This window comes from Sarcophilus harrisii, chromosome 1, assembly GCF_902635505.1.
Source record: "Sarcophilus harrisii chromosome 1, mSarHar1.11, whole genome shotgun sequence".
NCBI classification, from domain to species: domain Eukaryota; kingdom Metazoa; phylum Chordata; class Mammalia; order Dasyuromorphia; family Dasyuridae; genus Sarcophilus; species Sarcophilus harrisii.
Genome location: NC_045426.1, coordinates 270,536,726 through 270,560,254, shown reverse-complemented (window position 1 = coordinate 270,560,254; position 23,529 = coordinate 270,536,726). Strand labels below are relative to the sequence as shown.

The 23,529-nt window shown below is 34.4% G+C and overlaps 1 protein-coding gene across 5 annotated transcripts in view; it reads left to right on the top strand.

The window, feature by feature from the left end:
• METTL9 (methyltransferase like 9) overlaps positions 1-23,529 on the top strand; it is a 74,184-nt gene that overhangs the window by 35,364 nt on the left and 15,291 nt on the right. For all 5 annotated transcript variants that reach the window (XM_012542774.2, XM_031941936.1, XM_031941931.1 and 2 more), the window contains 2 exons: positions 2,711-2,920; positions 13,872-14,056. In XM_012542774.2, the coding sequence (XP_012398228.1) occupies positions 2,711-2,920; positions 13,872-14,056 (395 nt within the window). The remainder of the gene's footprint in view (positions 1-2,710; positions 2,921-13,871; positions 14,057-23,529) is intronic.

The following is a 23,529-nucleotide window of genomic DNA, read 5'->3' as shown; positions in this document are numbered from 1 at the left end:
ACTCTTGATGGTCTGGGCCAGGAAGAGGAGAAACACTTCTTTTGTTCTTCATTGCTGCTTCTGACCCCATTGTTCCATGTCATTCAACAGTCTTTGCTTTTTTGAGAATTTCTCCATTTGTCCACATGAATCATTTGGACTTCTTGTCTCAATCTTTGAGACAAGCCTTTAAGTCACTCCATTTTTTCAGAGTTTAATACTTGATTAAAATCTTCACGTGAGACCTGCCTGTCATATTTGGGGATTTTATTGTACAAGTTGATGTCCCTACAAATACTTTGACTTTCTTCATCTGCCTCAATTTCCATATTTTATGTTTAGAGCTAGAAGGGACCTGAACCTCCACTTTGGCCACCCAAAAGTTGGTTTCACCGTAACCCAGAATAACTAATATTCATGATCTTGAACATTGTTGGACAACAACTCCATCCTTTCTGCCTTAAACCCTATACCGAATTCCTTTGTTCTCAGACATTGTTATTGTTGTCTTCTCAAGTCCTAAATCCTGGGTTATCCCACTCATTTGCTGCTAAATATTGCTTGAAGAAGTTATACAATCTTGCTAGCAGGTGCTACCAAATATGTATATTTATTAACTTCATCTGGATCTTCACTTCTGCACAACAATTCTTTGATTGCATAGACTTTATAATAATATCTGAAGAAACAGTTTCAAACTTTCTCTTTTTTCTTCAAGCCTTCTAGCTCACCACCTTTCTCATCCCCTCCTCAGAATAGAATTCGTCTTTATTGAGAAAATTGAGACTGTTGATTTTGCCTTCTTTCTTAACCCATGGCATAAAATCTTTTTACGTCATTCCCTATTCTCTCTAGCTTTGTTTTCTAGACCTTGACATTGTAGACTAGCTCCTTCTCTTTAGTATTCTTTCCTCTCTAGATTTTTGTATTTTATGTTTTTTTCTTAGTTCTCCTCCTACCTTCTTGCTACTTCTTTACTGGATCATCATTCATGTCCCATTCTTTTTTGCATGGGTTAGAACTCTGTTCCAGAATATAATTTCTTTTCTCTCTGGCTGATTATATTTGCTCTCATTGATTTGCTTATCATTTCTGTGTGAGTGATGCCCACATCTGTATATCCAGCTTTAGTCCACATTACCTGCTACATACAGTTCCTGCTTCACTTGGATGTCTCTTCGGACATCTCAATTGAAATACTTGGTATTGATGGAGAGGTACTATAATAGAATAGTGGAAATGATCCAGACTCTGCAGTCAGAAAACTTAGTTTCAGATCTTGCCTTTAATATTTATTTGACTTTCAGAAAGTCATTTAACCTTCCTGGGTCTCAGTTTCCTCATTTATAAAATGAAGTAGATAGCATGTGAGATCCCATATATTCTAAGAGCTCTGTTATTCTATTTTCCAAAGAGAATTTATTAACTTTCTCCCTCAGCCTACCTTTCTTCCTGATTTCCCTATTTTTCTCAAGGTCATCAGATTTTTTTCTAGTCGTCCACATTCCTGCCGAAGAAGTCATCCCTTCACCCTCAGTTTTGCCAGTTGTACTTATGTATTATCTCTCATATATATCAGCTTTCTTCTTGCACGATGCTGCCTTCTTGGTTCCAATCCATGCTCTTCCTTTTCCTAAGCCAATATTCATACAAATGCCAAATAGATGTTTCTAAAACACTATTCAGATCATGTCACTGCTGTGCTCAGAAAGTTTCAATAACTGTTCCTGTGAGGATAAAATATCACATGCAATATTATAGTACAGTAGAAGGAACACTTAATTTGTAATTGGAGGCATTGGTTTTAAATGCTACTTCTGTCATTTGTTGAATGTATGACTTTGGGGATGCCTCTCTGGGCCCACATTTTTTCATCTGTAAAATGAGACAGAATGACTGCTAATGCCCCTTCTGGCACAAAATGCATGATCCTGTGATCTTCTTTTGGTGTTTGAGGCCTTTTATAATCTATCTCTGTTCAACCTTTCCATACTCATTTCACATTTTTTTCTCATGTACTTTTATGTTCCATCTAGACTGGCCCACTTGTTTTATTTCCCATCTCTATGCCTCAGTCCAGACTGTCCCATGACAGGAATGCTTCCCATCTTCTAATCTCTTTTTTATTCAAGATTCAGTTCTAGAGTCACTTTTTACAAAAGATCTTTCCCATTTCTGTTAGTTAAGATTCTTACTTGATCTAAGGAAATATCTTTGTGAACATTTTATATTTACTTGTGTATACTATTTCTCTCCCCTCCTCCTCTCTCCTAATTACCCTTCCCCCAGCTCCGTCCCAGTAGAACTAACTCCCTGGAGGCCAGGGACTACTGTTGAGTTTTACTGTTTATATACCCAAAACTTAGAACAATGTCTTACATATATTCAATAACCAATAAATATCTTATCAAGTTTTTCCCTTTGATTCTGTTTAGCTTTTTTTTCTTAAATGTATACTATCCATTTTGTGATTGATTTGAATTTTTATACAGTTAAGACTTATTTCTTATTCTTTCCACCTTTCCTTCTTTGTCTTTGAGATTCTATTGCATCTACCTTAATCTCTCATGTATTCTCTTTTATTCACTTCAGAATTTATTCTTTTTTGTTAACATTTTCTAAATTACAAATAAGTCCAAAAAGCTTCCACAGGTGGGTCAGTAGGTCATTTATTCATTATTTTTTAAATTCAATTTTCACAGAATATTCCATTTTTATCTTTGTATTTCAGGTTGCTAGGAAGAGGCTCAATGTTTGTGTTTTCACCAGATCAGTTTCAGAGACTACTTAAAATAAATCCAGACTGGAAAACGCACAGACTCCTTGATTTAGGTGCTGGAGATGGAGAAGTCACTAAAATTATGAGCCCTCATTTTGAAGAAATCTACGCCACTGAGTTGTCTGAAACTATGATCTGGCAGCTTCAGAAAAAGAAATACAGGTATATGTTTAAGAAGTGGTATTGTGAATATTTTTCCTTGAAAGATGTGTTTTTTTTTTAAGTACAAGAACTAAGGAGGGGTGTGTGTGTGTGTGTGTGTGTAAATATTTTATTTTTTATCTGTGTATCCTGATGGTGGGAAATTTCTGTTTTTGACAACATGTCTTAGAAAATCTTATTCCAAAAATCTAGTTTAGTTTTACTATAGTGTTGTCTGACAGACAGGATTAATGAAGAGATATCTATGAGGATTTTCTGTAAGTTTCAACTAAAAGTAAGTCGTGAGAGGCAGAGTGAGAGGAAGGAATTAAATCTAGCTTGTCACTATTTCTTCTCCACAGTACCTGTCTGAATTTTGATTGGTAAAGCTAAGAAAAAGTCACAATTAATGTTTCCAACCTAGGGCAGCTTATAAAGGCAAGACAAAGAGGGTCTGTAAGACATTGGAGACAGTAACTGGCTAGGAGCACATGCAGTGTTGGCAGCTGCAAGGAGCATTTTAGAACCCAGGGACAGAAAAAGGGCTCAGACTCAGGGGGCTTCTAGAACTGTTTCCTTGCTCAATACACAGATAGAGCCTTTATTTACCATAGCTCTGCTCTGACCTGAATCCATGACCCAGTGGCAGGCAGTAAAGCTGCCACATAAGACCCATTCTGTCATTGAGGGCTAGTCCCTTAGTCTCAGCTCTTGAAACTCTCTGAGCTTACTGAATTGGTCGAAGGAAGGAATATACATATTTATGCATACATTTATACATAGGTGAATACAGAAATAAATTTTGCCCAACAAAGGATAGAAGATAAAGGAGTTAAGGGAAGAGGGAAAATAAAAAAGCAACAGTAGTCGGAAGCAAAACAGATTCTTAAGCAGGACAGAATTTTTCCGCATTCACACTCCATCACACACACACACATTCTCACACTTCTTTGACTGGATAGGGGTAGCATTAGTCATCATAAGTCCTTTGGAATTTTCTTGGATCACTGTATTAATGAAAATAGCTAAGTCCTTCACAGTTAATCATAATTACAATATTACAGTGCTCAATATTCATCTGGTTCTGTTCATTTTCCTTTGCATCAGTTCATGTAAGCTTTGCCAAGTATTTTCTGAAAGCGTCCAGCTCCTCACTATTTATAGCACAATAGTATTCCATTTCAATCATATCCTGCAACTTATTCAGTCATTCTCCAATTGATGGAGCTCCTTTCCTTGTTTTTAAAGCTTTATGTGTGACTTTGTGCCGGAATAGAAATTTCAGTGGCAAATGGAAAATAAAGTTAAATTAATAATTCAGTTTTAGCCAGAGCTTACAATGTTTTCTAAGCTACAATATAAAAGGATGTTAGTTTTGGAGTGTTGTAAATTATTTTGTTTGTTTTTAAATTTTGGAAACTCCAGCTACATATGGAGAAAATCCTGCTATTCATTCATTTAGTCATGTCCAGTCCTTGGTAGAGCATACTGAGCATAGGTTTTTCTTCACAAAGATACTGGAGTATCACAAAGATAATGAAGCCTTGCCATTTCCTTTGTCAATGGGTTAAGGCAATAGGAAGCTAAGCAACTTGTCCAATGTTGCACGGCTAGTAAGTGACTTGAGAACAAATTTGAATTCAGGTCTTCCTGACTACAGGCCTGGCATTCTATCTACTGTGCCACCTAGCTGCCTCTTAGGCAAATAGAGGTTAAGTGACTTGCCCATGGTCATATAGCTAGAATAAATGTCTTGAGATTTAAGTTTGACCTCAGATCATCCCAACTTGAGGCTCAGTTCTCTATTTAGTAAACCATCTAGTTGCCATTAGAAATCCCTGTACTCTTATGTATAATAAGATTTTTTAACCAACTTGAGAAATGTAACATTCATTGCTACTTAATTTTTAAACTCAGCTTTTCTATCTTGTTCAAACTGTGGAAGTGCAGTGGCCACTTCTAGGTCTGATTCTACTACTGGCTCAGCAGTAGAAGCTTTGACCTCCTTCCTTTCATACCTAGGCCAATTTGCCTGTCAAGATAGACTTGTGAGCTTCTCCCAATCTCCACCTTAGGGATTCACTGTATTGGTGCTATTGTTAGTGGAAATAGTCTTATCTGTTTAACCTCTACTGTACCTCAGAACTATTAAGCTCAAGCATTCTGACTTAACCGTATTTTATAATTGAGATTAATTTTGTAGCTATAAAAAGCTATATAAAAAAACTTTGTCAGCTCTTAACAAGAAAGCTTTATTTCTGTTTTTAGTCCCTACTACTCTTAATTTTTTCTCCATTCCAAAAAAAAAAAAAAGGGCACTTGTTAGAATTTTCAGTTTACAGTGTAAATGTTTCATTTTTTTTTAAGTGTTAGATTATTTTATGTTCAAAACTGGGGCCCAAATAAATTACTTTTGGGGTGTTTTCCTGGTAATAGTTCTAGCTAATATTTCGTAAATAGAACAACTAGAAAATAGCAAAATCATTATTTTGACTTGCAGTGAAACTAGATTAGCTTCTTCAAAAAGGCTGAAATAATAATTTTTCTGATATTTGAAGGAAGATGAAGTTTGGTGGGAGTAAAACAGATTGACTAGGTAAATAAGGATATACCCAAAAACCTTTAGAGATCAAACTCTTTGGATCTTTAAAAAAAATATATCTCATAAAAATCAATGAGATCATATAGATTTGATTTCTTCTTATTGGTTTTTCTGTATTAAGTTTTTAGGAAATTTTTAATAATGTGTTTGGACTAGAAAGATTATCAAAGAGACTTAAGTGGGCTTAATTATAATTTGATTTAAAATTTGCACATCTCGTTGCAAACTTTAAAGGAGATTTTCAAGAAATTTCAAGACAGCAAACAGGTTTGTTGTTTTAAAGAATGGTAGAACTGTAAACTTAATTGTTGATGGGCAGGTGAAGAGGGTAGAATGACTAATAATCACAAACTTGAAAAATAAAATTTTAAAACTCAGCATTTTGTAGTTGAGAAATAGTGTGTTTTCTTGCTATAGCATATTTATCCTCCTATTTATGCTTTATTTAAATACAAATAATACAAAATTAATTCATATTCTTTTGAGTGTGTTACTCCCCTGAACAGTGGTGACAAATAATCTGTATTGTGCCATAAGAGTTGTGACTGCCAAATAGGAATTAATATTCCCTGAAGATAATCTGAAAAGTAGATTATTCATATGCAGCTAATTGAGAACTGTATTTAATTTTTAACATCAGACAATATACAAGAGAAATATGGGAATTGTTGAGTTGGGATGTTATTTTAGACCTATGATTTCTTCCCCCTTTAGGAAGCCTTTCTAATGCAAATTAACAACTAAAATAATTTTAATATAATAAGTATATGGGATTGGCATCTTAAATTTTTTTTTTCAATTTTAAATTTAGCTTTTTATTTTTCCCCAGTTTCATGTAAAACAATGTTTAACATTTTTTTTAAACTTTGAGTTTCAGATTTGTTCTTTTCCTCCCTTCTTATCACCCTTCTTTGAGAATACAAGCAGTTTAATATAGATTATACATGTGTAGTCATGCAAAACATTTCCATAACAGTCATCTTGTGAAAGAAAAACATAGACCAAAAATAAAAACCCTTGAGAAAAAAAGTAGTTTTTTAAAAAGTGTGCTTCAATCTGCATTAAGATATCAACAGTTTTTTCTCTGGATATGGCTAGTATTTTTCATCTAAGTCCTTTGGAGTTGTCTTGGATTATTGTATTGCTGAGAATAGTTATGTTATTCACAATTGATCATTTTATAATATTGCTATTACTTTGTACACAGGACATTTCCCTTTGTTTCAGCTCATGGAAGTCTTTTCAGGTTTTCTGAGAGCATTCAGCTCATCATTTCTTATAGCACAAATAGTATTCCATCACAATTAACATTTACCACAACCCATTCAACTGTTCCCCAAATGATGGGCATCCTCTCACTTTCCAATTCTTTGCCACGAGAAAAGGACTGCTATAAATATTCATTGTATATATAGATTCTTTTTTTTGTTTTGTTTTGTTTTTGTTTTTGTCTCTTGGGATACAGACTTAGTAATGTTGTTGCTAGATCAAAGGTTTTGGATGGTTTTAGAGCCCTTTGGGCATAGTTCCAGATTGCTCACAGGATGGATAAATAAGTTCACAATTCCACTAACAAACACTACATTAATGTCTCATTTTTCCCACATCTCCTCTTAACATTTTCCTTTTCTGTTCTATTAACCAATCTAATAGGTATGTAATAGTAATACTTCAGATCAGACTTAAAATTTGCATTTCTTCAATTTGTAATGTGTTAAAGCATTTTTTCCATATGGCTATAGCTAGCTATGATTACTTCTCTTATCATTTGTTGATTGGGAAATGGCTCTTATTTTTTATAAATTTGATTTAGTTCTCTTTATGTTTGAGAAATAAATTAAATCTTTATTGGAGAAACCTACTTCAGTTTTTTTTTCCCCCACAATTATTCTTGCTAACAAGTTTCCCTCCCTTTTATTCTATTTTCTCTTTTCTTTCACCATTCACCCCCTTTTATTCTATTCTCTCTCTCCTTTCACATATTCTATTCTCTCTCTCTCTTTTTACTCTGTTCTTTCTCAAAAGTATTTTGCTTCTGACTACCTCTCCCCCAATCTGCCCTCACATCTATCAAACCCACTCCCCACCCCCATCCCATTCCCTCCCTACTTTCCTCTAGGGTAAGATAGATTTCTATCTTCAGTCAAGTTTGTATGTTATTCCGTCTGAGCCAGTTCTGATGAGAGTAACGTTCATTCACTCTCCCTTACCATCCTTCTCTCCCTTCCAGTGTAAAAGCTTTTTTCTTGCTCTTTTATGCATAATAGTTTACCTCATTTTACCTTTACCTTTCCCCTCTTACCCCTTAATTTTAATTTTGCTTATTTTGCTTAGGCAATTGGGGTTACTTGCCTAGGGTCACACAGCCAGGAAGTATTAAGTGTCTGAGGCTAGATTTGAACTCAGGTCGTCCTGATTGGTACTCTATCCACTGTGCCACCTAGCTGCCCCTTAATTTTATTTTTTAAGATAGCATCCCTTCATATTCAACTAATACCAGTGTTCTTTGTCAATTATATTCCCAACAGCTCCCATCTTTCCATGTAGGAGTGTAAACTTTTTTTTTTAATGTAATAATAGCTTTTTATTTTTCAAAATACATGTCCTTGCAAAACATTTTGTTCCAAATTTTATTCCCCTCCCTCCTTCCACCTCCTGGGAATTTAAAGAGTTTAACTTTATTAAGTTCCTTACAGTTTCCCTTTCCTATTTACCTTTTTATGCTTCTTTTCAGATTTTCTATTCTGATCTGTATTTTAATCATGGATATTTGAAAATCCATTACTTTACTGAATGTCTATTTCCCCCCTGAAAGATTATACTCAGTTTTGCTGGGTATATGATTCTTAGTTGTAATCCCAATTCCTTTACCCTAAGGAATTTCATATTCCAAGCCTCTCCAGTCCTTTAAAGTAGAAGCTGCTTAATCTTATGTTATCCTGATTGTGGCTCCATTATACTTGAATTCTTTCTTTCTGGCAGCCTGCAGTATTTTCTCCTTGACCTGGGAGTTCTGGAATTTGGCTATAGTATTCCTTGGGAATTGACAGTTTGGGATCTCTTTCAGGAGGCGATTTGTGGATATTTTCAGTTTCTCTTTTACCATTTGGTCCTAACATATAAGGGCAGTTTTCCTTGACAATTTCTTGAAAGATGATAATCTAAGGTTTTTCCACATTTGTCATGCTGCAGGAGAAAAATCAGATTAAAAGGGGAAAAAAAAACCACCAAGAAAACAAACAACAACAACAGTGAAAATGAAGCAGGTTGTGGTCTCTTTAAGAAACTATATTTCCTTTTGATCTGTGATCCCTTTCAGATTCTTCCTGGGCATATCCTTCCTAAACAAGTTATCTTTCCAGGATGCCAAGGCCTTTGTTTCAATTAGAAATTCTGGTCAAAAAGTTTTGAAGTGTTGTTAATTCCAATAGGAGATCCAGATTGATAAGAATCTAAGCCCAGCACCCCATTGGGTCTGACTTACTCGGGCTGTCCCAGAGCCCACTAAGACACCCAATATAACAGCTTCCTTCAACAAGGGTCTTTTGCAGATAGACCTAAGTAGCTCACTCAGCTGCCAGGACCTTCTGTCCATTAAGAAAGCATTCTCAGTAGTTTGGAACTATGCTCAAAAAGTTATCAAACTGTGCATACCCTTTGATCCAGCAGTGTTACTACTGGGATTATATCCCAAAGAGATTATAAAGAAGGGAAAGGGACCTGTATGTGCACGAATGTTTGTGGCAGCCCTTTTTGTAGTGGCTAGAAACTGGAAACTGAAGGGATGTCCATCAGTTGGAGAATGGCTGAATAAATTGTGGGTATATGAAAATTATGGAATATTACTGTTCTGTAAGAAATGACCAACAGGATGATTTCAGAAAGGCCTGGAGAGACTTACACGAACTGATGCTGAGTGAAATGAGCAGGACCAGGAGATCATTATATACTTCAACAACAATACTATATGATGACCAGTTCTGATGGACCAGGCCATCCTCAGCAACGAGATCAACCAAATCATTTCTAATGGAGCAGTAATGAACTGAACTAGCTATGCCCAGAAAAAGAACTCTGGGAGATGACTAAAAACCATTACATTGAATTCCCAATCCCTATATTTATGCACACCTGCATCTTTGATTTCCTTCACAAGCTAATTGTACAATAATTCAGAGTCTGATTCTTTTTGTACAGCAAAATAATGTTTTGGTCATGTATACTTATTGTGTATCTAAGTTATATTTTAATATATTTAACATCTACTGGTCATCCTGCCATTTAGGGGAGGGGGTGGGGGGGGGGTAAGAGGTGAAAAATTGGAACAAGAGGTTTGGCAATTGTTAATGCTGTAAAGTTACCCATGTATATATCCTGTAAATTAAAGGCTATTAAAAAAAAAAAAAAAAAAAAAAAAAAAGAAAGCATTCTCAGTGCAAAACTCCATTTTCCAATATAGATCTGCCACTATAGAAGTCAGTCTCTTGGTAAACTGATTTCTATCTAACAATAAACTTTCATTTTGCAACTACTAATTCAGGAATGAGTGAATTCTTTCATTCCTAAAACCTGCAGATGATTTAAAGGAGATTCTTAATAACTCTTATTGTCACTAACCTCTAGACCACCAGGAATTGAGACCACTCAAACTGCATCAAAAATATTTTGCTTTTTATCCACATTCAGTCTCCATAATTCTCTCTTTGGATGGATGTGGATGGCTCTTTCCATCATAAGTGTATTGGAATTGCCTTAAATCACTTCATTGTCGAAAAGAGCCCATCCATCAGGTAATCTTGTTGTTGCTCTCGGTTCTGCTCACTTCATTTAGCATCAGTTAATGTAATTCCCTCCAGGCTTTTCTGAAATTAGTCTGCTTATCATTTCTTACAGAACAATAATACTCCATAACATTCATATACTATAACTTATTCAGCCATTCCCCAACTGATGGACATTTACTTGGTTTCTGGTTTCTTGACACTATCTAAAGGCCTTCCACAAGCATTTTTGCACATGTGGGTCCTTTTCCCTTTTTTATGATCTCTTTGGGATACAGACTCAGTAGAGACCCTGTTTGATCAAAGGATATGCATAGTTTGGTGGCTCTTTGGGAATAGTTTCAAATTGTTCTCCAGAATGATTAGATCAGTTCAGAACTCCAACAACAAGGTTTTAGTGTCCCAATTTTCCCACATCCCTACCAACATTTATCATTATCTTTTCCTGTCATATTTGCCAATCTGAGAGATGTGAAGTATTATCTAGGTTATTTTTTTTGATCATACATTTCAGCTAGTCCAACAATTTTAAAATTATTTCTCTTGGATCCATTTTCTAGGTCAGTCATTTTTCCAGTGAAATATTTCACATTGTCTGCTATTTTTTTATTCTTTTGGGTTTTTTGATTGTTTCTTGATTTCTTATAAAGTTATTAGCTTCTATTCACTCAATTCTAATTTTTAAGGAATTATTTTCTTCAGTGAGCTTTTGTACCTCTTTTTCTAATTGTCCAATGCTATTTTTAAAGGAGTTATTTTCTTTAGTGGATTTTTTTTTCCCATTTAACCAGTTTTGTTTTTTAAGGTACTATCCATTTATAATCTAGTTATGACAAATGTCACATTTGTATATTTGTGCCAAAAGTATTCTTAAATCCTAGTTGGTAGCATTATTTCAAGCAAATTTGAAACTGTAATTCCAGCACAACATAGTCAATATAGTTCTTATAAACTGGATTTTTTATTTTGTAGGATTAAGGAGTGTTAGAATTAAAAGGTTTAATCCCCTAATTTTATAAATGAGGAAACCAAGACCCTGGAAGGAAAATGACTTAATAAATACTTGAAAGACTAAAGAAATGATTTTTTTAAACAAGAAAAATGGCCTTTTTATTACTATGAACTTTGCAGAACATGAATATTTCTCATACCAAAATGAATGAGAAAATAGTGCTGCATGTGAAGTTGGAAAAATGTTAGATAAAATTTTATTCTTTTAAAAAAAGTGTTTTGTTTTTCTCAATTGCATGTGAAAACAATTTTTCATATTCATTTTTATAAGATTTTGAATTCCATGAACTGAATCAGCTACGCCCAGAGAAAGAACTCTGGGTGATGACTAAAAACCATTACATTGAATTCCCAATCCCTATATTTATGCCCACCTGCATTTTTGATTTCCTTCACAAGCTAATTGTACAATATTTCAGAGTCTGATTCTTTTTGTACAGCAAAATAACAGTTTGGTCATGTATACTTATTGTGTATCTAATTTATATTTTAATATATTTAACATCTACTGGACATCCTGCCATCTGGGGGAGGGGGTGGAGGATAAGAGGTGAAAAATTGGAACAAGAGGTTTGGCAATTGTTAATGTTGTAAAGTTACTCATACATATAACCTGTAAATAAAAGGCTATTAAATAAATTTAAAAAAAAAAAGATTTTGAATTCCAGTTTTTTCTCCTTTACTCCCTCCCTCTCCTTTTCCTAAGATTAGGTAGGCATTTTGATAAGGTTATACATATGCTATCATGTAAAATATATTTCTGTATTAGTCACAGTTGTGAAAGAAGAAACAGATCAAAAGTGGGAAAAACACAGAAAAGTGAAAAAAGTGTGCTTCAACCTTCATTCAGACCATCAATTCTTTATCTGGGTCTGGATAGCATTTTCCTTTCTGAGCTCTTTATATTGGTCATATTGGTCTTGGTTCATTGTGTTGTTTAGAAAAGCTGAATTATTCATAGTTGATCATCACATAGAGTTGCTGATAGATGTTTTCCTAGTTCTGCTCATTTCACTTTACATCAGTTCATACAAGTGTTTCTAGGTTTTTGTGGTATTTGCTTGTTATCATTTCTTAATTGCACAATAGTGTTCCATTACATTTTCATATGACATTCCTCAGTGGATGGATATCCCCTCACTTTCCAATATTTTGCTGCCCATGAAAGGAGCTGCTGCAAATATTTTTGCACATGTAGGTCCTTTTCCTTTTTCTGATTTCTTTGGGATACAGACATTATTATTATATACACAGTTTGATTGCTCTTTGGACATAGTTGCAAATTTCTTTCCAGAATAGCTGATTTAGTTCACAACTCTTTCAACAATGCAGTAGTGTCCCAGTTTTCCCACATTCTCATCAACATTTTGTCCTTTACTTTTTTTTGTCATATCAGCCAATCTGATAGATGTGAAGTAAGCTTCAGTTTTAAAAAAGGTAATTTCAGATTTTATACAACTCTAGTCTTGCCCTAGTCATCTGTTTTCTTCTAAACAGTTTTTTCTGTGTTCCTCTATGTGTTTTAAAAATTATTTAAATGAATTTTCAAAATCTAGGTGGAAAACATGATGCAAATTAATGATTTAATTTCTTTTTCATTCTTTTTTCTTTCCTGATAATATCTCAAAATATCTGTGGTTAAAGATACTTAGTAGAAATAAATCTGGTATCTGTTTAATATCTGAAAGACTTATTCACTGCAAATGCTTTTTAATATGTCTTTCCTTACCTGTTTTACTCATGATGTGACTCATATACTATTGTCATAAGTACAATGAAACAAGAGTTAATTAATTTTATGGAATAACCTGAATGATATATAACTACAAATCCTGATTATAAAAATTCCTTTTTGTTGTTAGAAATGGGTAGTCAAACACTGGAAATGTATGTAACTTTATTTATTGAAATATGAAAGTGTATTAGCCTTGCCCTTCACTAAGTGGTCACAAGAGGCTTTACACTATGATGACTTTTATACACACACACACACACACACACACACACAAAAATAGTATCTCTCTCCAGGACTTTATCTGAATATATTTCTTCAAGGGTTGTAAATAAAAATAATAGTTTCACATCTATATTGCCATTCTTTAGTTATAGAGAGGCTCTTGGAAATAGGACACATGAATATATCTCTTTTATTATTTAATCTTAGTAGTTTTATAAACATGTTTCATTACTTTTAAGTAATACGTAAGTGATGTTCAAAATTGTAAGATACACTAGATTCATAACCATTTTATGACTTTCTGTTCTATTATTTCATATATGAGCTATAGATGTATTATTTATGCTTTAGGCTTTTAGTTACTTTGCATATCTTAATATGGGTGTTAATTTCTTCTGTTGCTAGAAACCAGTTAAGTTGTGTAGTAGAGGAAATAATTCCATATCACCTTTGCTTATGTCTTAGAATTGTAACTAGCAGTTATAAACAAAGATCTCAAATGTTTTGGATCTGCTTTGTTTTAAGACAAAAATAAGATTATATTAGTAGGGAATTTTAGCTGTTTTAAAATATTTATTTAATGTTTATATTAAGTTTATTATTTTTGGGGTTTTTTCCTAGAGTTCTTGGCATAAATGAATGGCAGAACACAGGATTCCAGTATGATGTTATCAGCTGCTTGAATCTACTTGATCGTTGTGATCAGCCACTGACTTTATTAAAAGATATCAGGAGTGTACTGGAGCCAACTAGAGGCAGGGTCATCCTTGCATTGGTTTTGCCTTTTCATCCATATGTGGAAAATGGTAAGTATGTTCTGATTGAAGTTCTGGGAATTCTTAGGATGTTCTAATTTCATTAAGTATTGAGTGGCCCGTTATTTGTTCTTTATTGTACTTATATTGATATTTTTGTTTTTATGTTACGTTGATTTCCTTGTATGTCCTTTTTCCCTCTCCTGCTCTAAAAATTATCCCATGAAGTTTCAAAAGGTTAAAAAAAAGAAAGGAAAGATTGAGTAGCCTTACTGAGCTAACAATGCTTTAACTGTCAATAATGTCTGTTAGAATAGCTAATATTCCCCATTGGTTTCCCTGCCTTTGCAGAGGGGAGGGAGATAAATCGTCAATGATTTAAATATTTTTTATTGACCCATGGGTTATTGTAAAAGTTTTGCCCAACATAAACTTGGTAAATATTTGTTTTATTGTGGATTTTGCTGCAGTTTGTGAGACCACATTTAATAATTAGAATTATATAGTTATACAGACATTTCTTATCTGAATATAAATTCAGAAGGGACCTTAGAGGTCATGGAATTTAAGTCATTTTCCCAATTTATGAGTCTCTGCTGCAATTTCTTTTAACTAGAGGGCATCCAACTTTTGCTTAAATACTTTTGGTTGTGGGAAACCTGTGCCATTTGAGATGACTAATTGTTAGACTGTACCAATAAGCTGTTGATCTAACAGTTTAATTTTTTGGGGCCCAAAGTTACATAGAGGACTTCTGGCATACAGAATAAGGCATTTATATTAAACTTTAAAGTGTTGGCTGTAAATGATTCCTATACACTTAGTCATTGTCCTAATTTATTGTTTTGTGATGTACATTTCTTGGCATAGATTCTAAAAGATTAAATCTTTATCTTATTTTTTCTGTGAAGACCATTAGTGTTATGACATGTATTATTTATTAATATAACATACTGTTTTAATTACATAACCATATTCTTCAGAAGCATTGATACCTCTATTTTCAGGATAAAGTATGTATCCTAAAAAGTAGTTTGATTTGTTTTCACTCCATGATGAATGTGACTTTCGACTGCAACTTGTTTAATCCCCAGTCAGATTTTTAGCTATATATCATTTGCATTTCATTGCCTGCTAAAGGAAGTCATGATTCTAAATGAAGTCTTTCAATAATCATTTCCTTAATACACTTCCTTGGTCAGCTTTGGGTTCAAAATCTTTCCAACTTAACATTTTCTCCAACTCTAATAATATTTGTCAGTGTCATGCTGATAATATAGCAGTGGGAAATATGTGGCCTTACAATCAACAACAGTGCCAGTTGCAGACTTTGAATTGCATGTGACTTTTTATTACTTAATTACCTCTTCCCTTATTGACCTGCTTTGATTTTTATTTTCTAAGTCCATTATAGCATATGAGTTAGGCAGTTGTCTATAGAAATCTTTTCACAGCTCCTCTTAGTTCTACTACTGCCTTCTCTTTAATATTTTTTTTCTTTTTAAACTGTAAATAGCTTATTTATACATATCTGTTTGCTTATTGTCTCTTCCATTATATTATGAGTTCCTCAAAGGCAAGGATTGTCTTTTGCCTTTTTTTGTGTTCCCAACACTAACACATATACTTAATAAATGCTTATGGACTAATCGAGTGTGACTGAAAGCATTGGAGTTTTTGGGACAATGACCCTTACCCAAATTAAATCAGAGACTCTTAAGGTTTAAAAAAAAAAGAAAAGACAAAAAGGGATTTATTAAATTTCATGAGAAAGGGCAACTCCTAACAGATAGGGTATCAGTAGAGGAGTGCAAAGCACAAACTGCAAAACACAAAAGTAAATAGATCAGAAACTCTCATTCCCCCTTGACCTTTTCTCCCATTGTCGGGGGGGGGAAAGAAGAGTCCAAGCCTGCACTCTAAACATGGAAATCTATCCCCCCCAAAAAAAGAAAAATTAGTAAATAACAAAATTCTTAAATTTCCTGCTGTTCAAGCAGGTATCCTTGGATGAGAGAATTGTTACCTGAATTCCCAAAGCCATCATTGCCTTTATTTTTATTTTTTTGTGTGTTTGTTTTGCTGAGGCAATTGGGGTTAAGTGATTTGCCCAAAGTCGCACAGTTAGGAAGTGTTAAGTGTCTGAGGCCAGATTTGAACTCCTGTCCTCTTGGCTGGTGCTCTATCCACTGTGCCACCTAGCTGCCCCCACAATTTTCTTTAAAAGAAGTGCTTAAATGCTAATTAACTAAGTGTTGGGGGGGAAATAGGGAAAATGTTCATCCAAGACAATCAAACACCTGTAGCTTTTTAGCTAAAGCTCACTTTGTTATTGCAGAGGCTTAAGTCACAATTAGGGCATAGTTTAAGGCCACATTCTTATTCGAGGCCTGCACTCAAGTTTATTTCATTCAGTACCTCTTCTTTATTTATTAACCTTTGAAGACTTTTCACACCATTCTTGGTATATTTCCTCAACTATGTTGTTCTCAGCCTCCAATCCCTCTGGACCTAGTTTGTCTTTTTTCTCTACTGGGTCCATCCTTGTCTAATTGGACTTCACTCTTCAGGTTATTCAGTCTTTATCATTTTGATCAGTAACGTCTGTAGACCACTGCTAATTCCTCCATCCTGTCTCCAATCTAGTTAGCATCTTTAAAGACCTACCCAACAACCTTTGAGACAATCTCATTGGGAATTTAGCCTTCCCAGACTATCTTGATGGCATATTGTTAGGCTTGTCTGGCCTGATCTTCCCTCTTTAGTTTGTACCTTAGCCAACCGCCAGACTATATTTTTCTCCTAAAAGATCTGTTTTTGATGAAAATTTTTGCTAAATTCTTTTCAGGACTAAGTCCATTATAAGATACTCTACCTCATAATGCCTTCTCTCTAGCTAACTCTGGTCAGTCTGCCAATGACTTTCTCTCACCTCATGGGAGAACTTGTCTTTGATATGTTTTCCCAACTCCATTTCATATTTTCTGTTAGTGTCCACTGTACCTCCTTATTTTTTCTGTAACTCATTCCCCCAAATAAATCTACCTTTTGCTAGAGAGAATGACCATTGTAAATTCTTCATATGACCAAACCCCAATTTTTAGTGGCTGCCATCATTTGAAGACAGACTCCACATCATCGATCACATCAGTGAGAACCAGGTCTGGAATGGGACATGGGCCAGTTTTCTGATGTCTTTGCCAATTTTCTTCACTATCTGTCCATTATCATCAATTTTCACACAGCAGAAATTTAATTTCCCACAAATTCTACCTTCTTCAGTCAACAAGTAATCTAATACCAATTTATGTTGGAGTACTGCTTCTTTAGTCTTAGTGGGCCTGGTCTGCTTACAAATTCAGTATCTTTGTCATCTGGTTAATAATTATTTCAACCATGGCCTGAAGTCTGATGAGCCCATTCAGCATATAGGTTGGGGTTCTGTACCTTCAACTCTCATCTGGAGCCACCTGTCACCATTTGTGTCTCTAGTATCATAGTAGGTAACTTCACAAATAAAAATGCTTATCAGGAAAGTCAGCAACAACAGAAATACTAAAAGAAACAAACAGACATACACATCTAGCAACAGATAGATGACTAGACCTAATACTTACCTACTTATTTAGAATATGATGACTACATTTTCAGATAGGAAACTGCACGATCTTACATACTTGAACTTATGCTTATATCTTCTATTGAACAATTGCCCTGAATATAGAAATTTACTATAATTTCTATAATTATAGTAATATAGAAAATAAAATAGAAAAAGCAGGGACATGATTATAATAGCATCAGAACTGGTCCTTTAGGCCTCAGCCTGAGAGCACATACATGACAGGATAAAGCATCCTTAGGCTAATTGTATGCAATAACAATTCCACATTATGGCCAGACTCGGGAATAATCAGGTAGTTTTTTTTTTTTTTAATAGCTTTTTATTTACAAAACATATGCATGGGTAATTTTTCAACATTGACCCTTGCAAAACCTTCTGTTTCCACTCTTCCCCTCCTTCCCCCCACCTTTTCCCCTAGATGGCAGGTAGTCTAATACATGTTAAATATGTTAAAGTATATGTTAAATCCAAAATATGTGTACATATTTATATAGTTATCTTGCTGCGTAAGGAAAATCAGATCTAGAAAGAAAGAAAAAAAACCTGAGAAGGAAAATAAAAATGCAAGCAAACAATAACAGAAAGAGTGGAAATGCTATGTTGTGGTCTTCACTTATTTTCCATAGTTCTCTCTCTGGGTGTAGCTGATTTTCTTCATCACTGAACAATTGGAACTGGTTTGAATCATCTCATTGTTGAAGAGAGTCACTTCCATCAGAATTGATCTTCATATAATCTTGTTGTTGCTGTGTATAATGATCTAGTTCTGCTTATTTCACTTAGCATCAGTTCATGTGAGTCTCTCCAGGCGTCTCTGAAATTATCCTGCTAATCATTTCTTATAGAACAATAATATTCCACAATTTATTCAGCTATTCTCCAGTTGATGGGCTGGCATTTTTGCACATGTGGGTCCCTTTCCCTTCTTTAAGATCTCTTTGGGATATAAGCCCAGTAGAAACATTGTTGGATCAAAGGGAATGCAGAGTTTGATACTTTTTGAGCATAGTTCCTAATTGCTCTCCAGAATGGTTGGATTTGTTCGCAATTCCACCAACAATGCATCAGTGTCCCAGTTGCCCCACATCCCCTCCAACATTCAGCATTATCTTTTCCTGTCATCTTAGCCAATCTTAGAGGTGTGTAGTGATATCTCAGAGTTGTCTTAATTTGCATTTCTCTGATCAATAATGATTTGGAACACCTTATCATATGATTAGAAATACTTTCAATTTTTTCGTCTGAAAATTATCTGTTCATATCCTTTGACCATTTATCAATTGGAAAATGGCTTGATTTCTTATAAATTTGACTCAGTTCTCTATGTATTTTAGAAATAAGGCTTCTATCAGAACCTTTGAATGTAAAAATGTTTTCCCAGTTTATTGGTTCCTTTCTAATCTTGTCTGCATTAGTTTTGTTTGTACAAAATCTTTTAAACTTGATATAATCAAAATTTTCTATTTTGTAATCAGTAATGATCTCTAGTTCTTCTTTGGTCACAAATTCCTTCCTCTTGCACAGGTCTGAGAGGTAAAGTATCCTTTGTTCTCCTGATTTATTTATAATATCATTCTTTATGCCTATATCATGAACCCATTTTGATCTTGGTGTACGTTGTTAAGTGTGGGTCAATGTCAAACTAGACACTAGTTTACAATTTTCCCAGCAGTTTTTTTCAAGTAATGAATTCTTATCCCAAAGGTTGGGGTCTTTGGGTTTGTCAAACACTAGATTGCTATAGTTATTGACTATTTTGTTCTGTGAATGTAACCTATTCCATTGATCAACCAGTCTATTTCTTAGCTAATACCAAATGGTTTTGGTGACCACTGCTTTATAATGTAGTTTTAGATCAGGTACAGCTAGGCCACCTTCATTTGATTTTTTGATTTTTTTTTTTCATAAGTTCCCTTGAAATTCTTGACCTTTTGTTCTTCCAGATGAATTATGTTGTTATTTTTTCTAGGTCAGTAGATAGTTTCTTGGGAGTTTGATTGGTATATCACTAAATAAATAGATTAGGTAGTTATTAATCATCTTTCTTTATTATATTCACTTGATCTATCCAAGAGCACTTAATATTTTTCCAATTGGTTGGATCTGACTTTATTTTGGTGGGAAAGTGCTTTGAAGTTTTGCTCGTATATTTCCTGACTTTCCCTTGGCAGACAGATTCCCAAATACTTTATATTATTGACAGTTATTTTAAATGGAATTTCTCTTTGTATCTCTTGCTGTTGGATTTTGTTAGTGATATATCAAAATGTTGATGATTTATGTGGATTTAGTTTGTATCCTGAAACTTTGCTAAAGTTGTGGATTATTTCTAATAGCTTTTTAGTAAATTCTCTGGGGAGATGGTTTTTATTCAGAGGAATACCACTGGTAAACTGAATTAGAAAGATACCATCTTAAGTACAGGCCAAAGTGGTCTTCCCAACTCTTGACAAGATATTAATCTCTACAAATTATTTTATTTTGAGATGCTCAGTAATCAATCTATATCAAAACATGTTCAGGTATTAATCATGTTCAGAGGGAGAAAGACATATAGCACTGTTCTCAGAATCTCCCTAAATAATAGGAACAGCTTTAAAATGATTCAATACAACCAATTAAAACCCACATAGAATAAACTGTCCTAATTTCACATTAAAGAACTCTATCAGAATTAACATTAATTATTTCTTCATCATAAAAAATGTTAATTCAGCTTCCTCCAATCAAGGAGTTCCTACAAACTTTTCTGATAACATAAATAATATATAACAGCACCAGTATTAAAAGTTCTTCTAAGCACAATTAATGTCCTCTCCCAACAAAACATTCCTAATTGCAAAGTCAATTTTAGAGGATATAAATTGTCCTTAACAGTCCATTCTTGAGGTTTCTGCACAAAACCTTTAATCCTGGTGTTCGTCTGGTAAGGTCCTTCTCGTTTTGCTTCTTTCAGGACTTACTTAATAAGCACCCACTCTCATGAACTGCAAACTCTAAAGGTGTTGTCTGGGCCAGCAATCCTTGCTTCCTAAGGACTGGAAGAGGACACTGCTGCTAGTATATAATTTCTTAGAAACTTAGCCTTTGTTTTAAAAGAGGATATTTCTCTTTCTCCTCCCAAATAAAAGTAAACCACACAGCATTTTATATGGGAAAAGTCCCAGATCACTTCTGGGAATAGTTCTAAATCTTTAAAAAAGCAGTAGGCAAACATTTGATCCGAGGCAGTTTTGTATCTAACATCAGTTTAGTAATCATTTCTGATTCATTCTTTCCACTTTCCTTGATGAGGGCAGATGCCCAGGTGTATGGAATTACTACTCAATTTGTAATTCCTCCCCATTATTATTTGCAATCCTTCTCATTATTACTTAGAAGTAAAATATGTGTTCCTTTATCAGAATTAATAATTTCTACCAATCCATACTTAGATACAATTTGTTCCAATATTATTCCACTAACCCTTTTTAAAGAAACAGAACTCAGGGGAAAGCTTCCACCTATCCCCACTTGAAGCTCCCTCTGGAAAGACACCTCCTCAATATCTTCTTATTTATGTTTAGACATATTACATACTTTTCAGATACAATTTGTTCTGCAGTTATAGATCTTCTTATACAACAAATTTTCTTACTTTTACTTCTTTGTTAAAGAAAGCAAGACAAATTTTTTTTTGTTGTTGTTGTGAAGAAATTGGGGTTAAATGATTTAGCCAGGATCACACAGTTAGGAAGTGTTAAGTGTCTGAGGTCAAATTTGAACTCAGGTCCTCCTGACTTCAAGGCTAGTTCTCTATCCACTGCACCAACTAGCTGCCCCAGAAAGACAAATTTTAAGATTCAGAATGTAGGTAATGTCTAAATAATTTTGGACCAAATTTCACAAAATTTGTACCACAATTCATACAATTTTTACAAATTATCCAATATACAATTTAAAAAGCAACATGATTTAATTAGGAGATACAAACATGTGACCTCTTTAAGTAAGTTACCAGAGAACCCCCCCCCCAAAAAAAAAAATTTAAACTTAAAATCAAATCAAATACAGATTTAAATTTCTAGTAACAATACTTCAATATCAATGCACACATATTTCTAAAATCTTATACCAGAATAAATAGGTTCACAATTTTAGCACACACTAATTGATAGTATTTATCTTATACAATTTCAGAATCAGAATTAGTTTTGTTTTTTTTTTAATTTTATTTTATTTAATAGCCTTTTATTTACAGGATATATACATGGGTAACTTTACAGCATTAACAATTGCCAAACCTCTTGTTCCAATTTTTCACCTCTTACCCCCCCCCCCCCCCCCCCTAGATGGCAGGATGACCAGTAGATGTTAAATATATTAAAATATAAATTAGATACACAATAAGTATACCTGACCAAAACATTATTTTGCTGTAGAAAAAGAATCAGACTTTGAAATATTGTACAATTAGCTTGTGAAGGAAATCAAAAATGCAGGTGTGCATAAATATAGGGATTGGGAATTCAATGTAATGGTTTTTAGTCATCTCCCAGAGTTCTTTTTCTGGGCATAGTTGGTTCAGTTCATTACTGCTCCATTAGAAATGATTTGGTTGATCTCGTTGCTGAGGATGGCCTGATCCATCAGAACTGGTCATCATCTAGTATTGTTGTTGAAGTATATAATGATCTCCTGGTCATGCTCATTTCACTCAGCATCAGTTCGTGTAAGTCTCTCCAGGCCTTTCTGAAATCATCCTGTTGGTCATTTCTTACAGAACAGTAATACAGAATCAGAATTAGTTAAAACACACACACGGCCCAAAATTTAAGATGATAGAAAACTGCCCTTTCAAGTTCTACAGGGTTTTAAGAAGTTGGTGGACATTAGGATCCTGGGTGAGAGGGTTGAAGTAATTTGGACTCAGGTGTCCAATTGTGGTGGCTGGGATGGGGGAGGTGCAGGATTGAGGCCTGTGAAAGGCCGTTGGAGCACCAGCACAAACCCCAGAAGAGTCCAGGCCAGCCGGGGTGCCAGTCTAACTGAGACAGATTCTACAAATCTCAGATTCAGGTCCTCAGAAAGCTTTTAGTCATGTAAATTAGCCTTACCTAAAAATATTATAGACCAATTCAGCTGACTGAGAGATAGTGCCAAGTAATTTAATGATTAGTTTCAAAAACCCCAGAATCTGCTAAAATGTTTTAATAGTCTATAACATTTCTGCAGAAATTAGCCAGTTTCAGGTCTACAGAAATGTCAGGGTTTTTTTGTTTGTTTTGTTTTTGGTGTGGCAGATAAAAACTTTTCCCCCATCTCAGAACTAGTCTTTTCTTCTCTCTAGCTAAAAGCTATTTCTATAGGTCCAATTATGTACAAAACAAGTGCTTTTAAATCCTAAATAGCCAGATCTTTTCCTTTGTAATTTGGCTGATTGAGAGAAAGGTAGAAGACAAACACAGGCTCACACACATACAGACTGCTTTTATAAATCCATCTAGCTCTAGTTCTTGGCCCTACTTTGGAATGGAAGCAGGGAAGAGAGATCTGGAACGGAAACTGTAGAAGCTGACCATCTGGGTATTGAATTTATATCCAGCCCTTTGGGGGATGGATAGTTCCTCCCAGCTAGCAGGCACCTGCCCAAACCAACAGTATTCAATCCCTATACATTTTGGTACTTCATCCCAATTCTTCCTAGAAAGCTATCTTCCCAGGACACTAGATAGAATATTCTTTTCTCGAGGTCGCCAGTACCTCAACCTCTTTGTGGAAAATTCATCTGATCTTACCACAGGGAAATGAGAATACTTTACTGACTTTAGCCACGTAAGTCTCCACTAATCCCAGTCACCCAGGTTGTTCACTAGTTCTTGGCAAGGAAAAACTCTCTTATGGATCTAATACTTAAAGT